General features: G+C 42.5%; 1 protein-coding gene across 2 annotated transcripts in view; it reads right to left on the bottom strand.

Moving 5' to 3' along the window:
• The window catches only part of Znf606 (zinc finger protein 606), a 29,516-nt gene extending 10,141 nt beyond the window's left edge, over positions 1-19,375 (bottom strand). Inside the window, exons 1-6 of one of the 2 annotated variants that reach the window (XM_036189757.1) lie at positions 18,982-19,375; positions 17,660-17,739; positions 16,320-16,376; positions 15,745-15,836; positions 546-672; positions 177-272 (exon numbers count right to left, since the gene is read on the bottom strand). In XM_036189757.1, the coding sequence (XP_036045650.1) occupies positions 177-272; positions 546-672; positions 15,745-15,836; positions 16,320-16,376; positions 17,660-17,690 (403 nt within the window). In that variant the 5' untranslated portion in view covers positions 17,691-17,739; positions 18,982-19,375. The remainder of the gene's footprint in view (positions 1-176; positions 273-545; positions 673-15,744; positions 15,837-16,319; positions 16,377-17,659; positions 17,740-18,981) is intronic. The other variant, XM_036189767.1, reaches the window with a different exon arrangement.
• Between the last annotated feature and the right edge of the window lie 4,078 nt (positions 19,376-23,453).

Below are 23,453 nucleotides of genomic sequence, written 5' to 3' on the forward strand. Positions count from 1 at the left end.
GGAAAAAGGAAGGAGAAGGAGGAGGAAGAAGAAGGAAGAAAAAGAAGTAGAAAGAAAGCTCCCTAGAGGAGATTCTGGAAGTATTAGAAGAGAACTCCTCTACCCTTAGACCATTTATCAAAAAGGAGAACTTTGAGAAAAGTTCCTCATTTAATAATGCCCATGCTTCACCTCACCTGAACAAGTGCTTTGAGGACATGCTTGCTCTACTGACCATGGCTCTTCTCCTTGTTCCAACAGGGAGATGACTTCAGGCTTAGCAATCTGATTCCCTACAGATGGAGGAAAGACATGTAATTTTGGTGACAAAGCTCTGGATTTGCCAAAGAAATCTCCCCTTGCCTCTTCCTCCTGTGACTGCTCTCTTAAGTGGAATATGCATATCCTTCTCCCTTTGTATTTTGTAAGTATTAGGAATTTTATCTCTGAATCTTAAAGTTCAAGATCATCTTAGCCCTTTAGAGACACATCATACTACTTTCACATTATAGCTGAAGACATTGCAGACGAAACAGCTGTATTTATTTGGGTAGTTTCTGCCTTACCCACAGAGAGTAGATGTCCATAGGTCTCCAGCATCACGTCACGGTACAGAGTCCTCTGAACAATGTCTAGCTGCCCCCATTCTTCTTGAGTGAAGGCCACAGCCACATCCTTGAAAGTCACTGGTTCCTAAAAGATACATGATCCTTCTCAGCCTGAGGCAAACCTTTCCAAATTTTCTAGGGATAGAATGAGGCTGACAGCCTTTGAGGAGAAGAGACAAGATATAAAGGACTTACTAGATGTTATCAAGATTCTAACAAGATGTGGAGACTCACTTTAATCCCAACACTCAGGAAGCAGAGGCATGGGGATCTCTGTGAGTTCTACAGAGTAAGATCCAGGACAGGCACCAAAGCTACATAGAAAAGCCCTGTCTCAAAAACCAAAACCAAAACCAAAAAAAAAAACCCTGATCTTATAAACCTCTGATCTAAGCCAGCCCTTGCTGCCTATCCTTCAATATATTGACTTTTTTTTTTTACTCTAATCAACAGAACTGCATTTATTCTACCTTCATAAGATGACTGTCTTAACACAAAAACTTGATTCTGTTGCAAAGACTGCCTTATCCCTCAACACCCAACTCTCGTCTGATTCTGGTGCAGACTTCCTTATAACCTCAAAACTCAACTCCTGCAGACACCCTGACACATTCAGTCTTACTGTAGTCCATGACTGCTGCTGATCTATACTGACAATCTAGGGATGATGAACAAACACTGACAAATCTTTTCAGCAAGCTCTCACCAAGATCCCTGCTACTTTGAGACTGATAAGCCTGAACGTGGATTTCTGCCTCCACCTTTCCAACAGGAAGCACCTAAAAGTGCTGAACATACCATACTTCCTTCTCAGAAACCATCTCTACTTTTCTTGCTGTAGATCTGTTTCCTTCAAAGATCCTGTTGTTTCTACAAATTGACAGAGAAGTGTAAAAATCTAAGCACAATGAACTTTAACACAGTCATAAAAGGAACACGCTGAGAGGCCATGCTTACTACCCTGGGCTTCCAGCCCTTGTCTGTCTCACACAACCTAACCCATATGGAGTGGTAGTGTGGACTGACTGCATGGCGAGCATTGCTGTTTGACAAAATTCCAGCATTTCAGCATTGCAGACCACAATTCTCTAGCACCTGTTAACTTTCATTTTTAATGATTCTCAGTATGTGTTATGAGAGTTCCCTTATGCCTTTTCCTTTGGGAAATTTTGTGTGGGTTTTGAAGGATGAAAAAGCATAATACAATGGCAGTCTCCTTAAACAAAATAATTATTTGGAAAAAAATTCCCCACCACAGTGAAACCACATAGTGTGATAACTCTGTACCCAGATATCCCCACTGTGCCCTCCTGATTAGACCAGGAACGGGAAAATTAGAGATTTAATAACTGGACACGCCTGACCCTGAAGGGTAAAATCAGGAGCCCTCTTGACAGTCAGCACCCATCTGAATGTATCTGCTGATCTACAAATGAATCTAAAAGCTAACCAGTAATTTAGAGCAGACCAGAGATTAAACGCATGTGAAAATAGAGATGGAACAATAAACCTAAATGTATATATCCTGGACTCAGCAAAACAGGATATGAGGAGTAATGAACCCAGCTGATCAGAGTGATTGGACTCATGTAAAAATAGGACTGGGACAAAAAAATCTAAATGTAAATATCCTGGACTTAGCGAAACAGGCCATAGGGAGTAAAAACTTTTGTCTCTATAGATACCCTGCATCCTGTCGGCCATTAGTAATTTCACACTTACAGTTCAGCCAGTAACTTCAAAGAACTACCTCACCCCTAGGCCCCTCGTCCACTCCTGAGAAATGCAACCCACTGCATGTAAACTTTTCCTATATAAACTCCTTGTAACGAGTGCTCAAGGCTTCCTCCTTCACTCACTGTAAGGGCTAGGAGTGTTGGACAAAGTCCCTGCCTGGGCTTGGCTTGAATAAAGAAACATTTTGTTTCTGCATCTGAAGTTAGTAAGTATAGAAAAATCAGAATGGTACATTATAATGGAAAAAGAGTAAGACATCAGGACCTTCCCTTTTGGGGAGTGTATAGGGAGAATAGGCCCATAGAATAATACTAAGACACAAGGGAAGGCAATTAGAGAACAGCTCAGTGTTTATGCTCCATCATACCCCTTGAGGGATAAAAATTGCTCTTAAATTGTAGTTGAGTGTCTGCCCCCCAGAAGTCCTTAGTCCAAGGTCAGGCATTTGGATAAAGGCCTCTATTCCCTCAGTGGCTTGAGGAAATTCCTGTTTGCTAAAAGCAGTCATTCTTCTTATCTCTGTCAGGAAGAACTTGTGGCCCTTCCACTGATGTAACAGGGGTCCTAGTGGAGTTACTGAACCTTTGAGAATAACAGGCATTAGATACTTGCTGAACTTAACTGCTTTTGTCTCAGGAAAAATGCTCTAATGAAGTTAATGGCCACTTCTATCCCTGAATCATTGAGTCTGCTTTCAATCTTGCCTATGGCTAAACCATTGAGTATAAAAGGCGTAACCTTTTTTCAATAAACACTTGGGCAGTCATCCTAATTCAGCCCCAGATTGTGTCTATATCCACCCTCATCCCCAACCCTTGCTGACTCCACATCTTCTAGAAAGCTGGTTTCTAGCAGGGTGGAGGAGGAGTGTCTTCCAAAATAGCTTCAACATAATTAAAAAAGTCAACACCCACACTCTAGCAACTGTCAACCCTGCAGGCTCCCACAAATTCACCTCCTGTCCCTTTAAATATGTTCAAAAATGAACAGAAAGTCTAATAATCAGACATAGACAAATTAAATCATTAGAGGATTTCACAAACCCTGTTAATCAAACAGTAGCCATTGGTGACAACTATCAATAACCACCGAGTCCCAGACGATAGAAGACTGAGAGATGTGTAACACAGGTATCAGTGTGACAGCACCTGGCACTGGGGATTCAGAGATAGGCAGATCCCTGGAGCTAATTGGCCAGCTAGCCTAACCTATCAGCAAGCCCCAGACAGTGAGAGAGCCTGTCTCGAAACTAAGGTGTGTTTTACCCTTAGCAAAGCTCTACTGCTTCAGGATAGCTATTCTAACTGTTCATTGGAATACATAGAGTTTGGGACTGGGCGAGTGCTTATTTAAATACTGTGTGGTGTTTTTGTGAGGTCATTACAATGAAGTAATATTTATTTAAAAATCAACAACAAACAAACACAATGTTAGTGAAATGACTCTGCAAGTAAAGGCTTTTACCACTGAGCCGACAAGCTTGTTCCTATGACCCAAGTGGTGGAGGCAGAGGACCAATTCCCAAAAGCTGTTCTCCCTCTCCCCCCCCCCCCCCCTCACACACACACACACACACACACACACACACACACACACACACGGGACTAAACAGCACTCAAGAATATTCTTAAAAATGCCAAATGAATCTACTTAGGCCTCTACTCCAACTACCTGGGACTGAAGAGATGACACTTAACTGACGTCATGAAAGCAAAATCAGGCAAAGTAAGAAATCAGTTTCTTCAGATAAAAAAAATATAAGCAATGGGAATACCTTGTTTTGACCCTGATTCTACCAACTATAAGACTATGATAAGGTGGGGACCACTGAGAAAAAAAAAATGGAATGTAAACTGAGCATTAGGTAACATTTGCTGGGTGTGCTGTGAGATAAAGGTACTGTTAATTATCCTAAAACAAATACCTAGAAATACAGATAGATCATACAATTCTGAAATTTGTTTTTTAAATGTTACAGCTTAACAAAAAGGCTATGTTAGAACAAGTCGAAGGCAGAAACTGAAAGCCAGATGTTGCTGAAGGTGATTAAACATGAGTGTATACAGAAGGCAGAATAGGAGCCGAAGGATGTCCATATCCTAGCCCTTAAAATCTGTTACCCTAACAACAAAAGGACTTACATATATAACTAAGAGACAAGAGTAACCTGCACTGTCTGAGTGGATCCATTGTAATCAGAAGGTCATATATGTGAAGAAGAAAGAGGTAGGAAAACCAAAATATAATGATGGAAGCAGAAGTGGGAAAGGTTTGTTTTAAGAAAGAAGGGTAAAGATGCTACTTGGTGATGGAGTGCTTGCCTAACATGCACAAAGCTCTAGGCTAAATTCCCAGTATTGCCTTCACTGTCCAAGAAAGGAAGAATTCAAACCAAAGAAAGCAGGGGGTGGGGGGGGGATCTCTCCTGGAGCCTCCATAAAGATCACAGCCCTTCATCCTGGATACATGGTGGTGGTGATGTCTTGTTTGATTTGCAGAGTTTGTTTTTAGTCTTTTTCAAACAGGATCTTATGTAGCTCAGGCTAGCCTCAAACTCAATCCTTGAACTAGGTATGTAACTGATGCTGGTCTTCAATTCTTTTGTTTTGTTTTGTTTTGTTTTTGAGACAGGGTTTCTCTGTGTAGCTTTGTGCCTGTCCTAGAACTCGCTCTGTAGCCCAGGTTGGCCCTGAACTCACAGAGATCCGCCTGGCTCTGCCTCCCAAGTGCTGGGATTAAAGGCATGTGCTGCCACCGCCCAGTGGTCTTCAATTCTTCATCTTCTTGCCTCCACCTCCCTTAGTGCCGAGGTTACAGGCTTATTTATGATAGTACTTCCAACTATGTAGGCCCGTTGTAGACTTCTGAGTTCAAAACAAGGGAATAAAATTGTTCTAAGCACCTCACCTTATATTAATCTGCTGCAGCAACAACAGAAAGGTAAAGGTAATCCTCAGTTTATGTTCTATTTTTCTACTTAAAGATCTTTTGTTGTTTTTTGTTCATTTGTTTGTTTTAATTAGGGGGCTGAAGAAAGGGCTGAGTGATCAAAAGCACTTGCTGTACTTCCAGAGGTATCACCATCCCTAATTTCAAGGTCTACTACAGAGCTATAGTAATGAAAAACACATGGTATTGACATAAAAAGAAACACTAATCAACAGAATTGATTCAAAGAGCCAGACATAAATCCACACACCTATGGACACCTGATTATTGATAAAGAAGCCAGAAATATATAATGGAAGAAAGAAAGCCTCTTCAACAAATGATGCTAGTCTAACTGGATGGCATGTAAAAGAATGCAAATAGATCCATATCTATCACCCTGCACAAACTCAAGTACAAGTGGATCAAAGACTTCAACATAAGTCCAGATACACTGAACCTGATAGAAAAGAAAGTGGAGAATAGCCTTGAATGAACTGGCATAGGAGATTTCTTCCTGTACAGAAAACTGATAGCATAGGCAGTAAGATCAACAATTAATATCTGGGACCCCATCAAACTGAAAAGCTTCTGTAAGACAAAGAACACCATCAATAGGACAAAATGGCAGCCCACTTTAGACTTTCTGGACAGTAAGACATATCTGTTCCTGGCAGCACCAATTTACTTCAAAGAGAAAGATGGGCATCAAAGACATACTTCTTCTTGGCAAAATAGCCATTTGGGCAAGAAACTGTTCTTGCCTGGACTGCTTGACAAAATGTTGTATCAACATGGAAAATGTTGCTTCACAGAGGAGATTGCCATAGAGTCTACAGGACACAGAAAAAGCGACTGAGAGACTCTAGGCCTGTAGGCTGAATATGGATGCCCCAATGTTGCAAAGAAACTTTGGATGACTGTCCAGACAGACAGCTGTCTTTGCCATTCTAGATTTTTGGAAGTTTCTTACAATGCTCTTCCTGTTTACTAAGGTAATACTATATCCGTCTGAGGTCTTTGATGTAGTTGAAGACTAGATATTTATAATTATTGTTTTCCTTGGTTATGATAAGAGATAAATATGAAACCTTGGACTCACAAATATAAGACAAAATATTTTCTTTAATTTTGTCAAATACAAATAAACTAAATATTATAACTAATTCTTGCTTGATAACTGTTCTATTATATGTAATTTTACTATGTTAAAGTTAATGCCTTCCTTTTTGATTAAAAAGAAAAAAGGGAAGTGCTGTGGATGTCTTTCTGTATGCTGTGAATGTGTTGCTCTGATTGGTTGATAAATAAAGCTGTCTGGCCTATGGCAAGGCAGCTTAGAGGCAGGCATAAAATCAAAATAGATAGGAAGAAAAAGGAGAGGCAAGGAGATGCTGCTTACCTGCCACCAAGAGAAGCAAGATGTAAAGATACCAGCAAGCTACAAGCCACGTGGCAAAGTATAGATTTATAGAAATGAGTTAATTTAAGATATAAGAGCTAGCTAGCAAGAAGCTTGCCATGGCCATAGTTTAAAAATAATATAAGCCTGTGTGTGGGACCAAGCAGCTGTAGGACGCAGGTGGGAGAGATTCTGCAGGACCAAAGTAAACTTCTGGCTACAAGCAAAGACAGGAGAAATCAGCCTGGGAACAGCTGGGGCAAAGGCTTATGCTCAGGACAGCTTGACCAGCCACTCTATCCAATAGGTAGTGCTACCAGCAGCAGTGCACTTCAACACATGAGCAAAATTTCCACAGGTCCCCTAGGCTTAAGAGTACGGGAGGTTATCAGACTGACTAACGAGCAGAAACATCTTCAGTCTGGCAAAGACGGTGGGAATGCCTGTCACTTCGCACTAAGGAAACTGAAGGCAGAACTAAGTAACTGATTCTAGCCCACAGGCCCATGGAACCAGTGAAACTGGCAGGAAAGCAGGAAGCAGCAATCAGGAGGCAAAACTATGGGGCAGTAGCCCAATAAGACTCTCAAGAAGTCCCACAGACCTTTCTTGATGACGATAGATAGAAGGTAGGAACATCTGCCATACAGGTAGAGACACAACAGGGTGGACAAGGAGACAGAAATCCAGAGACCATACTGAGCCAGCTTTCAAACAACTGTAAGGCCTCTTCTCGGGCTCTCAGCCTGAAGCGGTTATAATACAAAACAGAACAGGAAGCTTCAGGACAGACTTATTTAGAAGAAAAGGATTCAAAGACTGTAAAAAAGAGACAGGACAGAAATGAGTGGAGAATGAGTTCTGTGGTGGCAGAAAGAGATTCCTGGACTCCCAACTCTACAAAGAATATGACCCATAGGAAGAAAATCAGACAGTAGTTTATGTAGGAAACCCAATATCCAGCAGAAGACTTGAGAAAGAATATAAAGGATAGAATTACTTTTTGTTTTGTTTTGTTTTTGTTTTTCAAGACAGGGTTTCTCTGTGTCATTTTGGTACCTCTCCTAGATCTCACTCTGTAGACCAGGCTGGCCTCAAACTCACAAGAGATCAGCCTGGCTCTGCCTCCTGAGTGCTGGGATTAAAGATGTGTTCCACTACTGCCTGGCGCTAGAACTACCTTTTTTTAAAAATTTTTATTTTATAATTAATTTAATTTTACATAACAGCCACAGATTCCCCTGTCCTCCCTCCTCCCACCCCACAGCCTTCCCCCCAAATTTACCCCCCATTCCCACCTCCTCCAAGGCAAGGTCTCCCCTGGGGATTCAGCTCAGCCTGGTAAGTTCAGCTGAGGCAGGTCCAGTCCCCTCCTCCCTGATACCAAGGCTGAGCAAAATGTCTCAGCACAGGCCCTAGGTTCCAAAAAGCCAGCTCATGCACTAAAGACAGGTCCCAATCCCACAGCCTGGGGCCTCCTAAATAGTTCAAGCTAATCAACTGTCTCACTTAGGGCAAAGGACACAGTCAACAAGACAAAATGACAGCCTACAGAATGGGAAAAGATCTTCACCAACCTTACATCTGATAGATGGCTGATATCCAGAATATATAAAGAACTCAAAAAATTAGACATCAAAATAACCAACAGTCCAATTAAAAAATGGGCTATAGAGCTAAACAGAAAATTCTCAACAGAAGAAGCTCAAATGGCTGAAAGACATGTAAGGAATTGCTCAACATCCTTAATCATCAGGGAAATGCAAATCAAAACAACTCTGAGATACCACCTTATACCTGTCAGAATGTCAAAAGCACTGGAGAAAGCTTATATTGGAGAGGTTGTGGAGCAAGGGGAACACTCCTCCACTGTTGGTGGGAATGCAAACTTGTACAGCCATTTTGGAAATCAGTGTGGTGGTTTCTCAGAAAATTAGGAATCAATTTTCTTCAAGACCCAGCTATACCACTCTTGGGCATATACCCAAGGAATGCTCAATTTTACCACAAGGGCATTTGCTCAGCTATGTTCATATCAGCATTGTTTGTCATAACCAGAACCTGGAAACAACCTAGATGCCCTTCAACTGAAGAATGGATAAATAAAATGTGGTACATATACACAATGGAATACTACTCAGCAGAGAAAAACAATGACATCATGAGGTTTGCAGGCAAATGGATGGAACTAGAAAAAATCATTCTTAGTGAGGTAACCCAGACTCAGAAAGACAAACATGGTATGTATTCACTCATTAAGTGGATAATAGACGCAAAGCAAAGGATAACCAGACTGCAACTGACAACTCCAGGGAGGCTACCTAGTAAAGAGGACCCAAAAAAAGACACAGGGATCCCCCAATGACAGAAAAACGGATGAGATCTACATGAGCAAACTGGAGGGGGGGGGTTAATGGAGGGCAAGGGTCAGGGGAAAGAGAGCTTATGGGAGTGGGAGGTCCCAGCTGGATCAGGAACAGAGTGGGAGAACAAGGAAAGAGATACCATGATAAATGAAGACCCCATGGGAATGGGAAGAAGCAGAGTGCTAGAGAGGTCCCCAGAAATCCACAAAGATACCTCCACAAAAGACCACTGGCAATGGTCGAGAGGAAGCCTGAACTGACCTACTCTGGTGATCGGATGGCCAAACACCTGGCCAAACACCCTTGCTGTCATGACAGAACTCTCATCCAGTGACTGATGGAAGCAGATGCAGAGATCCATGGCCAAACCCCAGGTGGAGCTCCAGAAATCAAATGGGCAAGAGAGAGAGAGGAGGGATTATATGAGCAAGAGATATCGAGACCATGATAGGAAAAAGCACAGGGACAAATAGCCAAACTAGTGGAAACATCCCCCATGGAACTGGATCAGGCCCTCTGGATAAGTGAGACAGTTGATTAGAACTACTTTTAAAAAGAATATGGAGTATCTTAAAAGATAGAAAAGCCATCAGCGATAAACAAAGACATACATTTGACAAAACATCAGTAATTATTTTAACTGGTAAGATACCAAGACAAATAGACAGTAACACATATTATCAAATATATATGATGGTTCGTATATATTCAAGACCCAGATGCAAAGGGTGGTTGCTAGGAATCTAGGAGTTAAGGAGGATGAGGCTAAAAGGAAGAAAATACCTGCTAAAAAATACCACCTCGCTACAATCAAATACATCCAAACTAATGTAATGCACCTTTTTGACCTCACAATAATCAGAGAGAGAGAGACAGAGAGACAGAGAGGGAGGGAGGGAAGAAGAGAGAGGGAGGGAGACAGAGAGAGATTTGACGTTAAGTGTTAGCAAAGATCCAAGAAAATGGATATTTCTCTCTCAGAATGGATGCTGAGTAGTGGCTTCAGCATTTGGAGACCATCATGGTGACAAACACTAGCATCAGAAAAATAGACCCTAAATCCCAAGACCCAGTAAAATTCTACTAGGGTCATATATAAGCAACAGTCACATGTGTACACAAAGTGAAATAACAGGAACATTGGCAGTTTTGGCTAAAATGGCAAGGAAGACAGATGTAGAGGGCTTAGAAGCCCATCCATAAAACAATTAGGCTGCAATTCACTTAAGGGCAGTACCTGACAGTACAGAAAAAAAAAAAAAAAAAAAATCAACCTGACCTGTTTATGTCTACCAATGAGAACAGATCTCAAAATTTATCCAAGTAGGCTTTTCCAAAACTACATGTAGGGCTGAAGGCAAGGCTCAGGGGTTAATAGCACTGGTTGCTGTTGCATAGAACATGGTTTCAATCCTAGCATCCACATGGCAGCTCACAACCAGCTGTCACTCATCTTAGGGGATCCACTGCCCTCTTCTGACCTCCACAGGCATTGCATGCACATGGTAGACAAACAAGCATGCAGGTAGAACACCTATACACATAAAATAAGATGTAAAAAAATAAAATCTTTCAAAGATTTTCAAAAATCTTTCAATAGGTTGTATTGCCTATATATTCTACACATAAAAATGAACTCCGTATACAAGGAATCCATCCATGTTCAGTTGCTCTGACAGATTGCAGACTATGTAAAGAGTGAATATAAAGCCAATACAGTAAAACAATTCCTGGGTTTTGTTGGGGAAGGGTTTTTGTTTTGGTTCTGTTGTTTTCATTTGTTCCTTGAGACAAGGTCTCTCTGTATATCCTTGGTTGACCTGGAGCTCAATATACAAACCAGACTGGCCTTGAACTCCTAAGAGATCTGTCTGTCTCTGCCTCTCTAGTCACATTATTTGAGGCATGTGCCACCACACCCGGCTACAGGAGCTGTTTGTTCAGAGATGGTGTTTGAATTCCTCTTTACTCTTTCTGCAATTGCAGAACTTGTCAAAAAAAAAAAAAAAAATCCAGAATTAAAAAAGAAATATCAAACTAGGTCTGTAAAGATAGGGAGCCCTCCTGATGAATATACCATGTAGGGGTCACAGAACCACAGGAGGCCCAACCTCAGGGATAGGTAAGAAGACAAACATCTTTTGTCTAGAACTGCAAATGAAAAACACAGAAGCTGAAAGTGATACTATGCAGTAGGCATCAGTTTCCAATGATGTTCTCACCACCAAGAGTAAGGAGGAAATGCAGGGTTCAGTGTTGCCTGAGGCACTAGGGTGGGACTGCTGAACACAGGTAACGCTCACAGGCCCAGTTTATATTTTCTATATGGTGAAAAGACTTGCAGAGATGTCTAACTCAAATTCTTACATTCTTGCATATACTACTTTGTATGCACCATGTGCCTCTACCCAGGCATACTAAAACACTTCTAGGGTGTTTATACACTCACCACACATTTAAACCATGGGCCTAAGGCTGATATGCTAGGTCTTAGCTTTCTTCCTAGAAAGACTGCTAATAATCTGAACTCCTTCATGGAACCTGAGCATTCATAAGGCCTCCCAAATGGCCTTTCATTATTAATACTTTTTATTTTGTTTGGGGCTATTTTACATTTTTAATTTTTTATTATTATTGTGTATGATATGGGACATATGCCATGGCACATTTGTGGAGTCAGTTCTCTCTATCCACCAAGTATTGTTGGATGGTAAGCACTCCACCTGCTGAACCATCTTACCAGCCAGTCGTGTGTTTGTTGTTGTTGTTTAGGGACTAATATTTATTTTTATTTATGCATGTGTGCCTGTGTGAATGTATGCCACTGTGTGCCAGTGCCAGCCAGATCCAGAAATGCTCTGGAGCTTAAGTCACATGTAGATGTGGACCATCTATTATGGATGCTGGGAATCAAACTCAGGTACTCTGAAGAGCAGTAAGTGCTCTTAAGCATGGAGCCAGGTCTCCAGCCCCAACCACTTTTTTTTAAGACAGGGCCTCAAACTCATAGTTCTCCTGCCTCCAAAGTGCTGTGATTATAGGCACGCACTACCATCCCTGGTAGTTTAACACAAGCTCTTTGCAGAAAAAACAAAAAGTCAACCTTCACACATGAATGATTAGTACACACCACTCGTGTTTGCCAAGCATAATATATTGTCATGCAGAAATTCTCAGTGGATCAATACAGAGATCATTTCCTATTTTGGTGGAAATTTTCAAGCAAACTGGGATATTTCATTAATATTATTTCCCCTATTTCTTGAATGAACAGGATCTAGGGTCGGGCTGGATGAAATTTTACTGATGTATTTCCAAGAATGAATTCAGCTGAGAGATGGCAGCTTTTGATATTTCCACCAGGTAAATGCTTTATTTCAGTAATTATTTAACTTAGAAAGAGCCATATGGGGACAGCAGGTCCACTGGGTTCAAGATCTTGCTTAATTAAAAAGTCATAGCTGGCCATGATGATAGGTATGAATGCCTATAAACCCAGCACTTGGGAGGCAGGGGAATCTCTCTGAGTTCAAGGTCAGTCTGGTCTATATAGCAAGTTCCAGGCTAATCAGGACTACACAGTGAGACCTGATCTCAAAAACAAAAACAATCAAAATCCAAGTCCAAGTTTCCAACAGGGAGAATTCCAAAGCAATGACCTGGGGAGAGGGTCAGAAGCATGTTCTAAGAAATCACAACTCTTCAGACATTACAAGGTGTTGTTATTTTAATTGTTTTATTTTTCTCAGCAATAACTAGTCATTTTCAGAAACTCTCATGTAAGAACCATTGAGTACAGCACAGTGATTATTCAGGCTTCTTCGTAGCATTTGATCTAGCTAACTCTGTTCCTCTGACACTTACTCGGGACCCATCTATCTTAGCCTATCTTCACTGCTGGTGATTTTGTTATAGGATTTGAAAAATGGTGTTCACATTGTGACAGCAGTGAGCCTTGGCCACCAAAGTTCTGATGCCAGATAACCATCACCCTGCATCACTCCATCCAGGCCCTTCTGCTTCTTGGGGACAGCGGTACTGCCATGTGGTGACAGCACACATTCAATGCAGCTCACCTGTCAGCTTTGAAACTGTAGGAGGTTTTATTATTTTCTTTTTAATTTGAGGGAAGGCATAAAGTTAAATAGAGATGTTACTTTAAAACATTTCAATCTTAGTATCTCATCTTTGCTTGATTCATTGCTTCATTATTTTAACTTACAAGTAAAAGACCAAAATATTCAAACTACTTTTTCCTACCTTTCATAGCAGGGAGTAAAAGGAATAAGTGCAAATTTGACTAAGTTTTAAAAAAATTAATTTCTAAAAATTATCATTCAGAAACTTCAAGATTTAAGAAACTGAAAACAAACAAGCAAACAAACAAAAAAATAACTGTGCCTGAACCATGAAAAAAAACTCTACAGCATTTTGAAATATGAACTGATGCATGGAGGCTGGCAAGATGCTTAGTGTTTAAACACACTTTAGCATTTAAATACACTTGCTCTTCTATCATGAAGACCAAGGTTCTGATCCCAGCATCCATATCGGACAACTCACAAAAACTCACAAATACCTTTAACTCCAGCTACAGAGGACTCAACACCCTCCACTGGCACCCTTTGGTACCTGGGTGTACACACACACACACACACACACACACACACACACTCCTCTTTCTCTCTCTCTCTCCTCCCCCCCCCTCTCTCTCTCTCTTTCTCTCTCTCTCTCTCTCTCTCTCTCTCTCTCTCTCTCTCTCTCTGTCTTTCTCTCTAAAAATAATTTTTAAGAGGCTGGGGAGATAGCTCAGTAATTAAGAGCACTGGCTGCTCTACCAATGGACCAGAGTGTACAGACATACAACCATACACATAAATAAAAAACTTTTGTTATTAATAAATAAATCTTTTAAGAGGGGGAGACGTTGGTAAGATAGCTCCGTGAGTAAAGGCACTTTGTACCCAACCTGACAATTTAAATTCAATCTTTGGGACCCATTTGATGGAAAGAAACAATCAACTCTTCAAAGTTGTTCTCAGACCCTCAAGCACACCTCCATTGGTATACCCACACACATACAAAAATAAATAAATGTAATTTTTAAAAGGCTTTTTAATTTAATAATTCTTAAAATACGTCAAGAGAAAGAAACAGGTTCAAAATGTCATATGTTATGATTCCATTTAACTTAAATACCCAGAAGAGGCAAGTCCAGAGTGGGAGAATTCATTAGTGGTTGCTGGGACTGGAAGTAGGGAGAAAGAAAGTGACTACTAATAGATACAAGATTTCTTCTTGGGGTGATAAACATGCTCCAGAATTAAAGGTTGGAAGCACCATTCTGTGACTATATTAAAAACCAGTGAACTGTACAACTTTTTAAGGATGTAGATCAACTTTCTAGTATGTAGATATCTCAACAGTTATTATATTCTTTAAAAGAAAAAAAAAAAAAGACAAGTGGCTGCTTCTGATGAAGAGCCCAGGCAAGAAGGGAAAGCAGTGGCACTACTGCCACACAACACTACTGTCCTCCTGTCCTCTCTCTGGGGAGCTGCCCTAGGTGCTCTCATAGTCCCCAAACCCCTTGCAGCTCTCTGACAGCAGCCTGCCTCTCATGACCTCTCCACTCCACACACCTTTCCAGCCACATTCTGGATCACAGTGCCTCCTGCTGCCAACAATTCTGAGGCTCCTAGCTCTGCAGCAGGCATGCAAGCCCACCTGGGTTCTTCCTAGCCTCTCCTACCTAAAATCAGTCTGCATGCAGACACCAGTCATACAGTACACCCCGGCTCTCAAGCACACCTGTGGAGCAACAGGCAGGCCAGACCCCTGCTTATCAGGACACACCTATCTGATGCCTTCCTTTTACCTCTTGACTTATTCAAGATAAGCTTCGCCTCCACAATCCTGTACCCCTACTGACCTCTATGCAGACTCTGTCTCTTCTCCCAAGATATCAGTGGACTGAGCTACAAGAGGCTTCCCTCCATGTCTTGGGCTTCTTGTATCCTATAGAGCATGTGTAGCCCCAAGAAAGCTGTGAAGTGTCATTACCTGAGTGAACCACCTTGGAAAGTAGCCTGTTAGGTCCTCAGGGTAAAGGCTCACATCTGTTCTTGTTCTCACAGCAAGCACGGAGTATACTACACAACATCAGCCTGAATCTGGTTCTGAGTACATGAGTTAAGAACAGGAGGTAAAGGGATAGGAGCTGCCAGTCAAATGGCTATTGTTCATCTCTCCCAAACCAGTGATGACATAGTTTGTACCTCAGCTCTGTGGACAGGCAGAGCAACAGCAAAGCTCTGTATCATGGAGAACTGACTGGATTCCCCTACCTCATTCAGGAACTGCTAACTGACTGCCTCCTCGACCTATGCTCTTGCTGCTGAACATTAAGAACCACATCAACGAGGGTAGCCGAGAAAGCCTGGACACTCATCCTTTGGGAACGCAGTGACCTTTCAAGAAAAAGCAGAGGGGCTGGAGAGATGAGTCAGCAGTTAGGAGCACCGTCTGCTCTTCCAAAGGTCCTAAGTTCAATTCCCAGCAACCTCATGGTGGCTGACAACCACCTGAAATGAGGTCTGGTGCCCTCTTCTGGTCGGCAGGGATACATGCAGACAGAATACTGTATACATAATAAATAAATAAATCTTTAAAAAAACAAACAAACAAACAAACAAACAAAGAAAAAGCAGAAGTGCCATCTCACCTGGACTTGGGCTGCTAGGAGCCCAGCCACCCTTCTTCCCTTGTCCTCAGGGCTTCCCTCTATGTACCATGCTGGATCCTGAGGGCACAGAGCTAGGAAAGAAAAAAGAAGTCATAGAGGCACCTCTTCCTGTCAGAAGTTCATGTACCCTATGGAAATGAGGAAGGCTATGCCCTGCCTTTGCTCCTACCATCCCAGGTAAGGAAGAAAGCTACTTAGATGAAGGAAATGGGACTCAGAGAAGGTGACAACATGTGACTCCTCACTGACCTATGCTATGAGGCACCATCCCTGAGAAGTACTTTTCACAGCCTTTCTGGGTCTAAGCCCTAAGTGTCTAGACACTAATTCTCATGTTATCTGTCCTAGAGATGTCATCATTACTTTATCCACTTTACCAGAAAACAGTTTTCTGACCCCTCTTTATTCTTTCTGTAGAGTGAGAGATGGACTACAAGCTCCTGTTCTAAAGAACTACTGGGTCACCAGCTCTGACCCTAGCTACGGCAGATCCCTGAAGGAAGAAGATATTACACAGCAGACAACACAGTTCAGGGTACAGGTTGGTGACTCACCCCAGGAAACAGCAGAGTCAGCAGCTGCCATCCCCCAAGACTGCTCCATGAGAGTACCTGCAGAGAAGGATCAGGTTATGACTGTGACTAAAGCCCAGTGACTAAAGGTAACAAAAGAAAAAAGGAGCAGAGTCCTATACAGAGTCCAAGGGTGTAGGTAGAGTTTCTCTGTGTCTTAGCAGCTGCTCCCAAATAACCATTCAGGGACTTAATAAATGCTCAGCCAATAGCTTAGGATCATTTTTTAACTAGCTCTTATAACTAAAATTAACCCATTTCTATCAATCTATGTGCTGCTCCAAGGTTCATTTACCTCATGTACATACTTCTCATCCTGCATGCTCCAAGGCTCACTTACCTCATGTACATACTTCTCATCCTGCATGCTCTGCATCTCATGGTATCTCCTCTGACTCCCAAGACTCTGCCCTTCTTCCTCCCAGGGTCTACTGTCTGGCTGTCCGCTTATACCTATGTCTAGCTACCCACCAGTCAGCTCTTTTATTAAACAAATCAGAAGGCACCTTGGCAAAGACACAGCTTCACAATGTACAAAAAGATTATTGCATAACACAAGGGCATATAACAAATCCAACACAACCTGCCATTTGTACAGGAAATACACCTACCTATGGAATATGATTTAACAACAAGACAATTAAAAACAGAACCCTTTAAATGGCTCAATAAGTATCTGATAAGATGCAACATTATCAGCTTTTTATGTACATAGGATACTGCCTAAATAGCTATGTGAAATCTTAAAGATAAAACAATCACATAGCACTATTAACATTGTTTAAAAAAAAAAATCAATGGGGCTAGAGAGATGGCTCAGAGGTTAAGAGCACTGGCTGCTCTTCCATGGGTCTTGAGTTCAATTTCCATCAACCACTATGGGAGCTCACAACCATTTATAATGAGGTCTGGTGCTCTCTTCTGGCATGCAGGTATATATGCAGGCAACAACACTGTATATGTAATAAAAATATAAATTAAAAAAACAGATCAATGTTATATAAATGAAATACAATACTAAAGGTGAAAAACACAGGAGAAGTAAAAAAAAAAAAAAATTGACTGCATGTATTATATGAGTCCCATAAACTACTGGAATATCTCATAGAGGCCCTTTCCAGAAGCAGACTTTTAAATATACAATATTTATGCTGTCTTTTATGATTTAATGTCCCCTTAACCCCTAATCAGTTCTAATTTTGTACTGAGACAACTAGACCTTCTATTATCTCCCAAAGCCAGCAGTCCCCTCTCAGCCCTGACCTACAGTGACAAGAAATCTGTTGTAAGGAAGATACAGAAAAATCAAGATATGGACTCACCCCAGGAAGGCCATGGGTTGATGGCTGCCATCCCTGAAGATTAATCAACCAGGGTTCTGCCCAGCACTGAAATTACCAACCTAGAGACAAAGTGGAAAAAAAAAAAAAAGACAAAATTGGTCCTTTCTCACACAAGAGCCAGTGAGAACAAAGAGAACCCACCCACAAAGGTAACAAAAGACCTCTGAGAAGCATGATTCTTTTAAATGTAATTTACATTTCAAACATAAAAGAGAAGAGTTAGAGAGATGAGCTTGCCATAAGCAAGAGGATCTGAGTTCCACATGTTAAACAGATGTGCCTGGTGCAGTGAGTGGACAGCAAGTAATACCAGCACTGGGAAAGCAGAGACAAGAGGATCCCTGGGGATTTCTGACCAATCAATAGAATGAAATCAGATAGGTCAGTAAGAAACCCTGTCTGTAAAGCCAAGATGGAGACCCAACAACAACCTCATAGTCAACACAGACACACACAAGAAAAAGAACAAAACTGGAGCGAAATGAATGCCATAGAGCGGGATTGGGAGGGGCGTGGGGTAGGTGACCAATCCTGGTTAAGAGTGAAAATGTGTATGTCATTCCATTACCAAGAGTCATTCCACTTAGATGGAACTCTTCGGTTGATGTAACCAAAAAAAAAAAAAAAAAAGCTGAAAAACCTGCATACAATGCTCATACATTAATGTCCTAAAGCTGGAGGAAGGGAGAAACCAAGTGACTCCTAAATGTGTGCCAGGGGGTCCTGGGGGGCAGGGGAGAGGGTAATTAAAAGTTCTGTAATGGGGGCGGGGGTTTACAGCTGCACACAGTTTATACAACAAATCCACTGAATCCCACACTTTAGGATAAAGTGTGATCGTTATGCAAATGTTAAAGCCAAACAACAAAAACCACTTACAAGACTTTTCAGACTCACGCCTATCTTACTATCGGTCTCCTCCTGGAGTAGCGTCAGAGACAAAAGTCCAGAGTCAGACTCTACAAATGCACAGATGCCGGGTCTTTGTGTGAGACTCGGAACCTCGCGGAGAGATATTTGGTACTAACCAGTTGCACGCTCACAGAGACTTGGATACCCCAGGATTTGAGCCAAAACTCAAGGCAAGCAAGTTGCAAGAACCCTGCACGCACACGCACACCACACGCCACACACACCTCCGTGTCACTTCAAGTTTAAAAGAACCCGGGCCGTTCCCAAGATAGGCTGGACGCCTGCGTTCAGGCATCTTTGCTTGGAAGGGAAGGAGTAAGAGCTTGCTGGCCGCTACTGCGTTTCCTGGCCTCCGCAACCGGGTCTCTCCAGCGAGCTGCCCGCCTTACCTGGCTCGCAGCCCCCGGTCCCGACCCTGCGGGGCGACTTAGCTGGCTTGGGGCTGCTGCACTGGGCGTCTGGCTTCCGTCCTGCACGGGGACAACGTCCCAGGCCTGGCTTACTCGGCTCACTCGGGCCGGCCTTTCCCAGCCTGAAGGAACCCGGCACCCAGACCCCGGAGCCTGAGGGTCGAGGCCAACTAGGGCACCGAGTCGGCGAGAAAAGAGAAGGCTCCCGACGCACCCCGGCACTGAGCCAGCCCCGACTGCAGGCGCCGCTTCTGTGTGACCGTTCCCAAGACCCGCCTGTATCTCGACAACGACATCGGCACCCCTGAGGTCCAGAAGAAGGCCTTAAGCCGGCAGCGGACAATGGCGGCCGCACCCCCCGGAGTCGACCAGGGAGCAACGCGAGGACTACTGGGAGTTGTAGTTTCAAGGAACCGCGCGTCCGTGCTTCTACCGGAAGTCAGCCGAGGCCATTTTTCAGAGAAGCCCCATCCAAAGTCCGGCTTCTGCAGCACCCAGACTGTTGGGTTCCGCGTCTTTCCTAAGCCAAGAAGGGAGAGTGGTTCTCTCACGTGGCACCGTTAGGAACCTAAGAGCTTGAATAGATTGGCCGGCTAGGAAGCTCAGTCTGCCTCTCAGTAAAACGGCATTTCAAGGTAGCCACTTTGGAAGTCAGAGGTTGGTGACGGTGAATGATCTCTAGGAAGCATTTACTTCAATATTGAAAAGATTGAGAACGTGGTTGTTATTATACCTAGTTTTTTAGATGAAGAACCTAATTCTGAGTGTCTCCTGCCTATGAAGTCCCACTTACCTATGAAGAACGTCAAGGATTGTCTCAACACTCTTTCAAGGTGGCAAAACCATATGGGAGTCTAAATTATCAAATTACTCTGTGGGGTTTCCCTGAGTCAGTATTTATTGAGCAGCAATTGAAAACAGTAAACAGCCCAAGAAACCTCTGCCAAGTTAGACCTGTTTATGGCACGTGAAGTTGCATATATATGGAGGGCAAGACCACACTGAAGAAATGCAAGTAAAATGGTTTAGGCATGCACCAGCAACATGAAGTTAGGAATCACAGAAAAGCAGTGGTGGTTCCAGAAAACACATGAACCAATGAAAGATGCTTAGAATGGTTCTCTGTGTTAAGAGGAAAGAGTATGGGAAAGATAAAGAGCAAGTTATAAGATAAATGGCTTAAAGTTGTAAGATTAGAGAATGCCCAAGATTGGCAGGATGAGGAAATGGCCTTGAGCTTCTAACTCCCTTGCCTGCCCCTCTAGAGTACAGGGATTATAGGCATGATGAGTTTTATGCAATGTGGAGAATATAACTCAAGACTTTGGTCATGCTAGGCAAGTACTATACCAACTGAACTGCATGCATAGCCAAGAAGATCAGCTTTGAGGGATCAGAGTTTGAGGGAAGCACTGAAAAGTTTAGGTGGGGAAGTGGTGACATTGTGTGTGTATGTTTAATGAACTAGTTGCTATAGAGAAGGGAATTCAAGGGGTCACTTAGAATTCTGGACCTCAATGAGCTATGAGCAAGGCATACCTCTGAGACAGTACCAAACCAGATGGAAGGTCATTTAAAGGTCTTGTAAGTGTAATATTGGACTTGTAAGGGTAATGTTGGCACTCAAAGGGAAGACAAAAAAGGAGTAAGCCTCCCGGTTGATTTTAAATGTGGTACTGTTACTCTGTGAGGACATGTCACAAGGCACAAAAAAAAAACAGTATCAGAGCTTTATTGGTGGGGGGAGAAGAGAGTGACCAGACCTGTAAAAGACATGTGCAGGAGAGAGAGAGAGAGAGAGTAGCAGGGAGAGTAGAAGAGGGGGGAGAAGTCTGGGACTAGCTTTTTAAGGATTTCCCTGCACATGCACATGTGGGCTTATGGAGCTACACCACACATGTACAGATTGCGTGACCATACCACACGCATTATGTAATCATGCAGTGCTCAAATGATGTATGTTGCAGGAATCTTAACAGTTCTTATTAATGGGTTGGGGATTTAGCTCAGTGAGTGCTTGCCTAGCAAGTGCAAGGCCCTGGGTTCAATCCTCAGCTCAAAAAATAATTTCTTATTAATAAAATCAAACCCAAGGCCAGTTATTGGGGTGACTGCTGGAAGATCAGAGAGACAGAACAAGCCACAGCTACCTCACCTCGCCAGTTCCTCAGCTGGTCTTGTTTCATCAGATTACAAGCTTCTGAGTCCTCATCCAGAATGAATCTCAGCTGAACTGTGTTGCTCCAAAGCCTAAAAGCTTAACCAGCCAAATGCTGAACCAGCCAAATGCTTCTAGTTTCTGGTCTTCACACATTACATATCTTTCTCTTTCTGCCATCACTCCCTGGGATTAAAGGCTGGATTTCTGGGATTAAAGACGAATGTCACCCTGCCTGGCTGTTTCTAATGTGGCCTTGAACTCAGAGATCCGGAGGTATTTCTGTCTCTGAAATGCTAGGATTAAAGGCATGTGCTACCACTGCCTATCTTCATGTTTAATATTGTGGCCAGTCCTGTTCTCTGACCCCAGATAGTTTATTTCGGGGAACACACAATATTTCAGGGAACACAATACCACCACAGATGTAAGATGTAAAACCCCTTACTTAGCTACTGAACTGCACATGTGCAGTTATGCAGCTGGAGGAGAGAGTAGAATCCTAACACACTAGACATTTTTCATATTAGAAAAAAGTGGATGAACAGGAATAGGGTGTCATTTCCCTGAAAAACTGCTTCCAGCTGACTTGGTTGATATTGGTGAAATTATTAAGGCCACTCCACATAGTTAAAAGGGGGGTTTATTTTGTGGGGTAGCTTACAAATGAAGGGATAGGTTGCAGGGTCTGGGAAAGGTATGGCACAATCTGGCAGTGTTCTCTGGAGAACTCTGCTTGTCCTACCTCCAGCGTCCAGGGTCCTGGAACCAAGAGAAGCCTCTCCTCTTGATCCTGGGTCTTCAGCATCCTCTCTTAGCCCCGCCTTGTAGGCGTGACCATTACTGAAGCCTCAAGGGTGGTTGGAACTTCGAAGCCAAGGCTGGAATGGCTACCCACTACAGGTTGACTCTTGGGGGGTAGGGAGTTGGGAAGGGGGCTTCTGAGGTAGACAGATATCCTGGAATGGTGGACATCCTGGGATGGTAGGCTATTGTCTGCTGCCTCAGACCTGTCCATCATCCCTCTCGGTCTGGGACTCTGGCTACTTGTGTCTGACAGGATGCTGGTGAAATAGAGAAAAAGCTCAGAAAAAGGAATTATTATTATTATTATTATTATTATTATTATTATTATTTTCCTTTTGGGAGGTCCCCAGGGTGAAAGAGGGAGTCCTGAGACCAGGAAAGTTTGGGTTGCAACTATCTGAAGCAGATCCAACCTGCCTAGCTGGATTTAAGCTGATTCCGGAACTTGCTGACCTGTCCAGGTGGATTTTTCTGGAGCTCAGAAAAATGTTTTAACATATTGAGAAGCAGCCATGGGAAATTTAAAAGCTGGTGACCATATTATTTCAATGCTTTAGTACTCTGCTTATATTGATTATTGTTAGAGAGAGAGAGAGAGAGAGAGAGAGAGAGAGAGAGAGAGAGAGAAAGATTTGGAACATGCTTTTAATTTTTGCCTGAGATAAGCTTTATCAGAGACAGATTATTTTAAGGCACCTGTTTCCTTTATTAGTTTAGTGTAGTAGGAGATCTTCTCTCCAGGTGCCACCAAGCCCCTGTGGACCCACAACCCACATATAAAATAATCACTCAAACGCTTATAAACTGTATGGCCGTGGCAGGCTTCTTGTTATCCACTTCTAATATCTTAAATTAACCCATTTCTGTTTATCTATAAGTTGCCACATGGCTCATAGCTCACAAGTACCTTACATCTCGCTTGTCATGGCGGCATCTCTCCACTTCAGCCTTCCTGTTCCCAGAATTCTCTTCTCTGTTTGTCCCGCCTATACTTCCTGCCTGGCTACTAGCCAATCAGCATTTTATTTACACAGAGCAATATCCACAGCACTTTCCCTTTTCTTTCTGTTTTTTAAAGGAAGGTTTTAACTTTTACATAGTAAAATTACATATAACAAAACAATTATTAAGCAAGAATTACAGTTACAATATTAAACAAGATATCCTATCTATCTTATATTTGTGAGTCTAAGGTTTTATATCTAACTTATCTTTTATTATAACTAAGGAAATTATAACTATCTAGTCTTCAACCACATCAAAGACCTCAGAAGGATATAATATTACCTGAGATCTGGGAGAAAGATGCAAGCAACTTTCGGGAGTCTTGCAGGGTAGACAGAGACAGCTGTCAGTCTGGACAGTCACCTAATGTTCCTTTGTAAAGTTGAGACATCTGTCTTTAGCACACAGGGCTGGAGTCTCTCCGTCACTTTTCTCAGTGTCCTGTAGAATGTCTGGCACTTTCCTCTGTGAAGCAGGAACC

This window comes from Onychomys torridus, chromosome 1 (assembly GCF_903995425.1).
Source record: "Onychomys torridus chromosome 1, mOncTor1.1, whole genome shotgun sequence".
Lineage (NCBI taxonomy): Eukaryota > Metazoa > Chordata > Mammalia > Rodentia > Cricetidae > Onychomys > Onychomys torridus.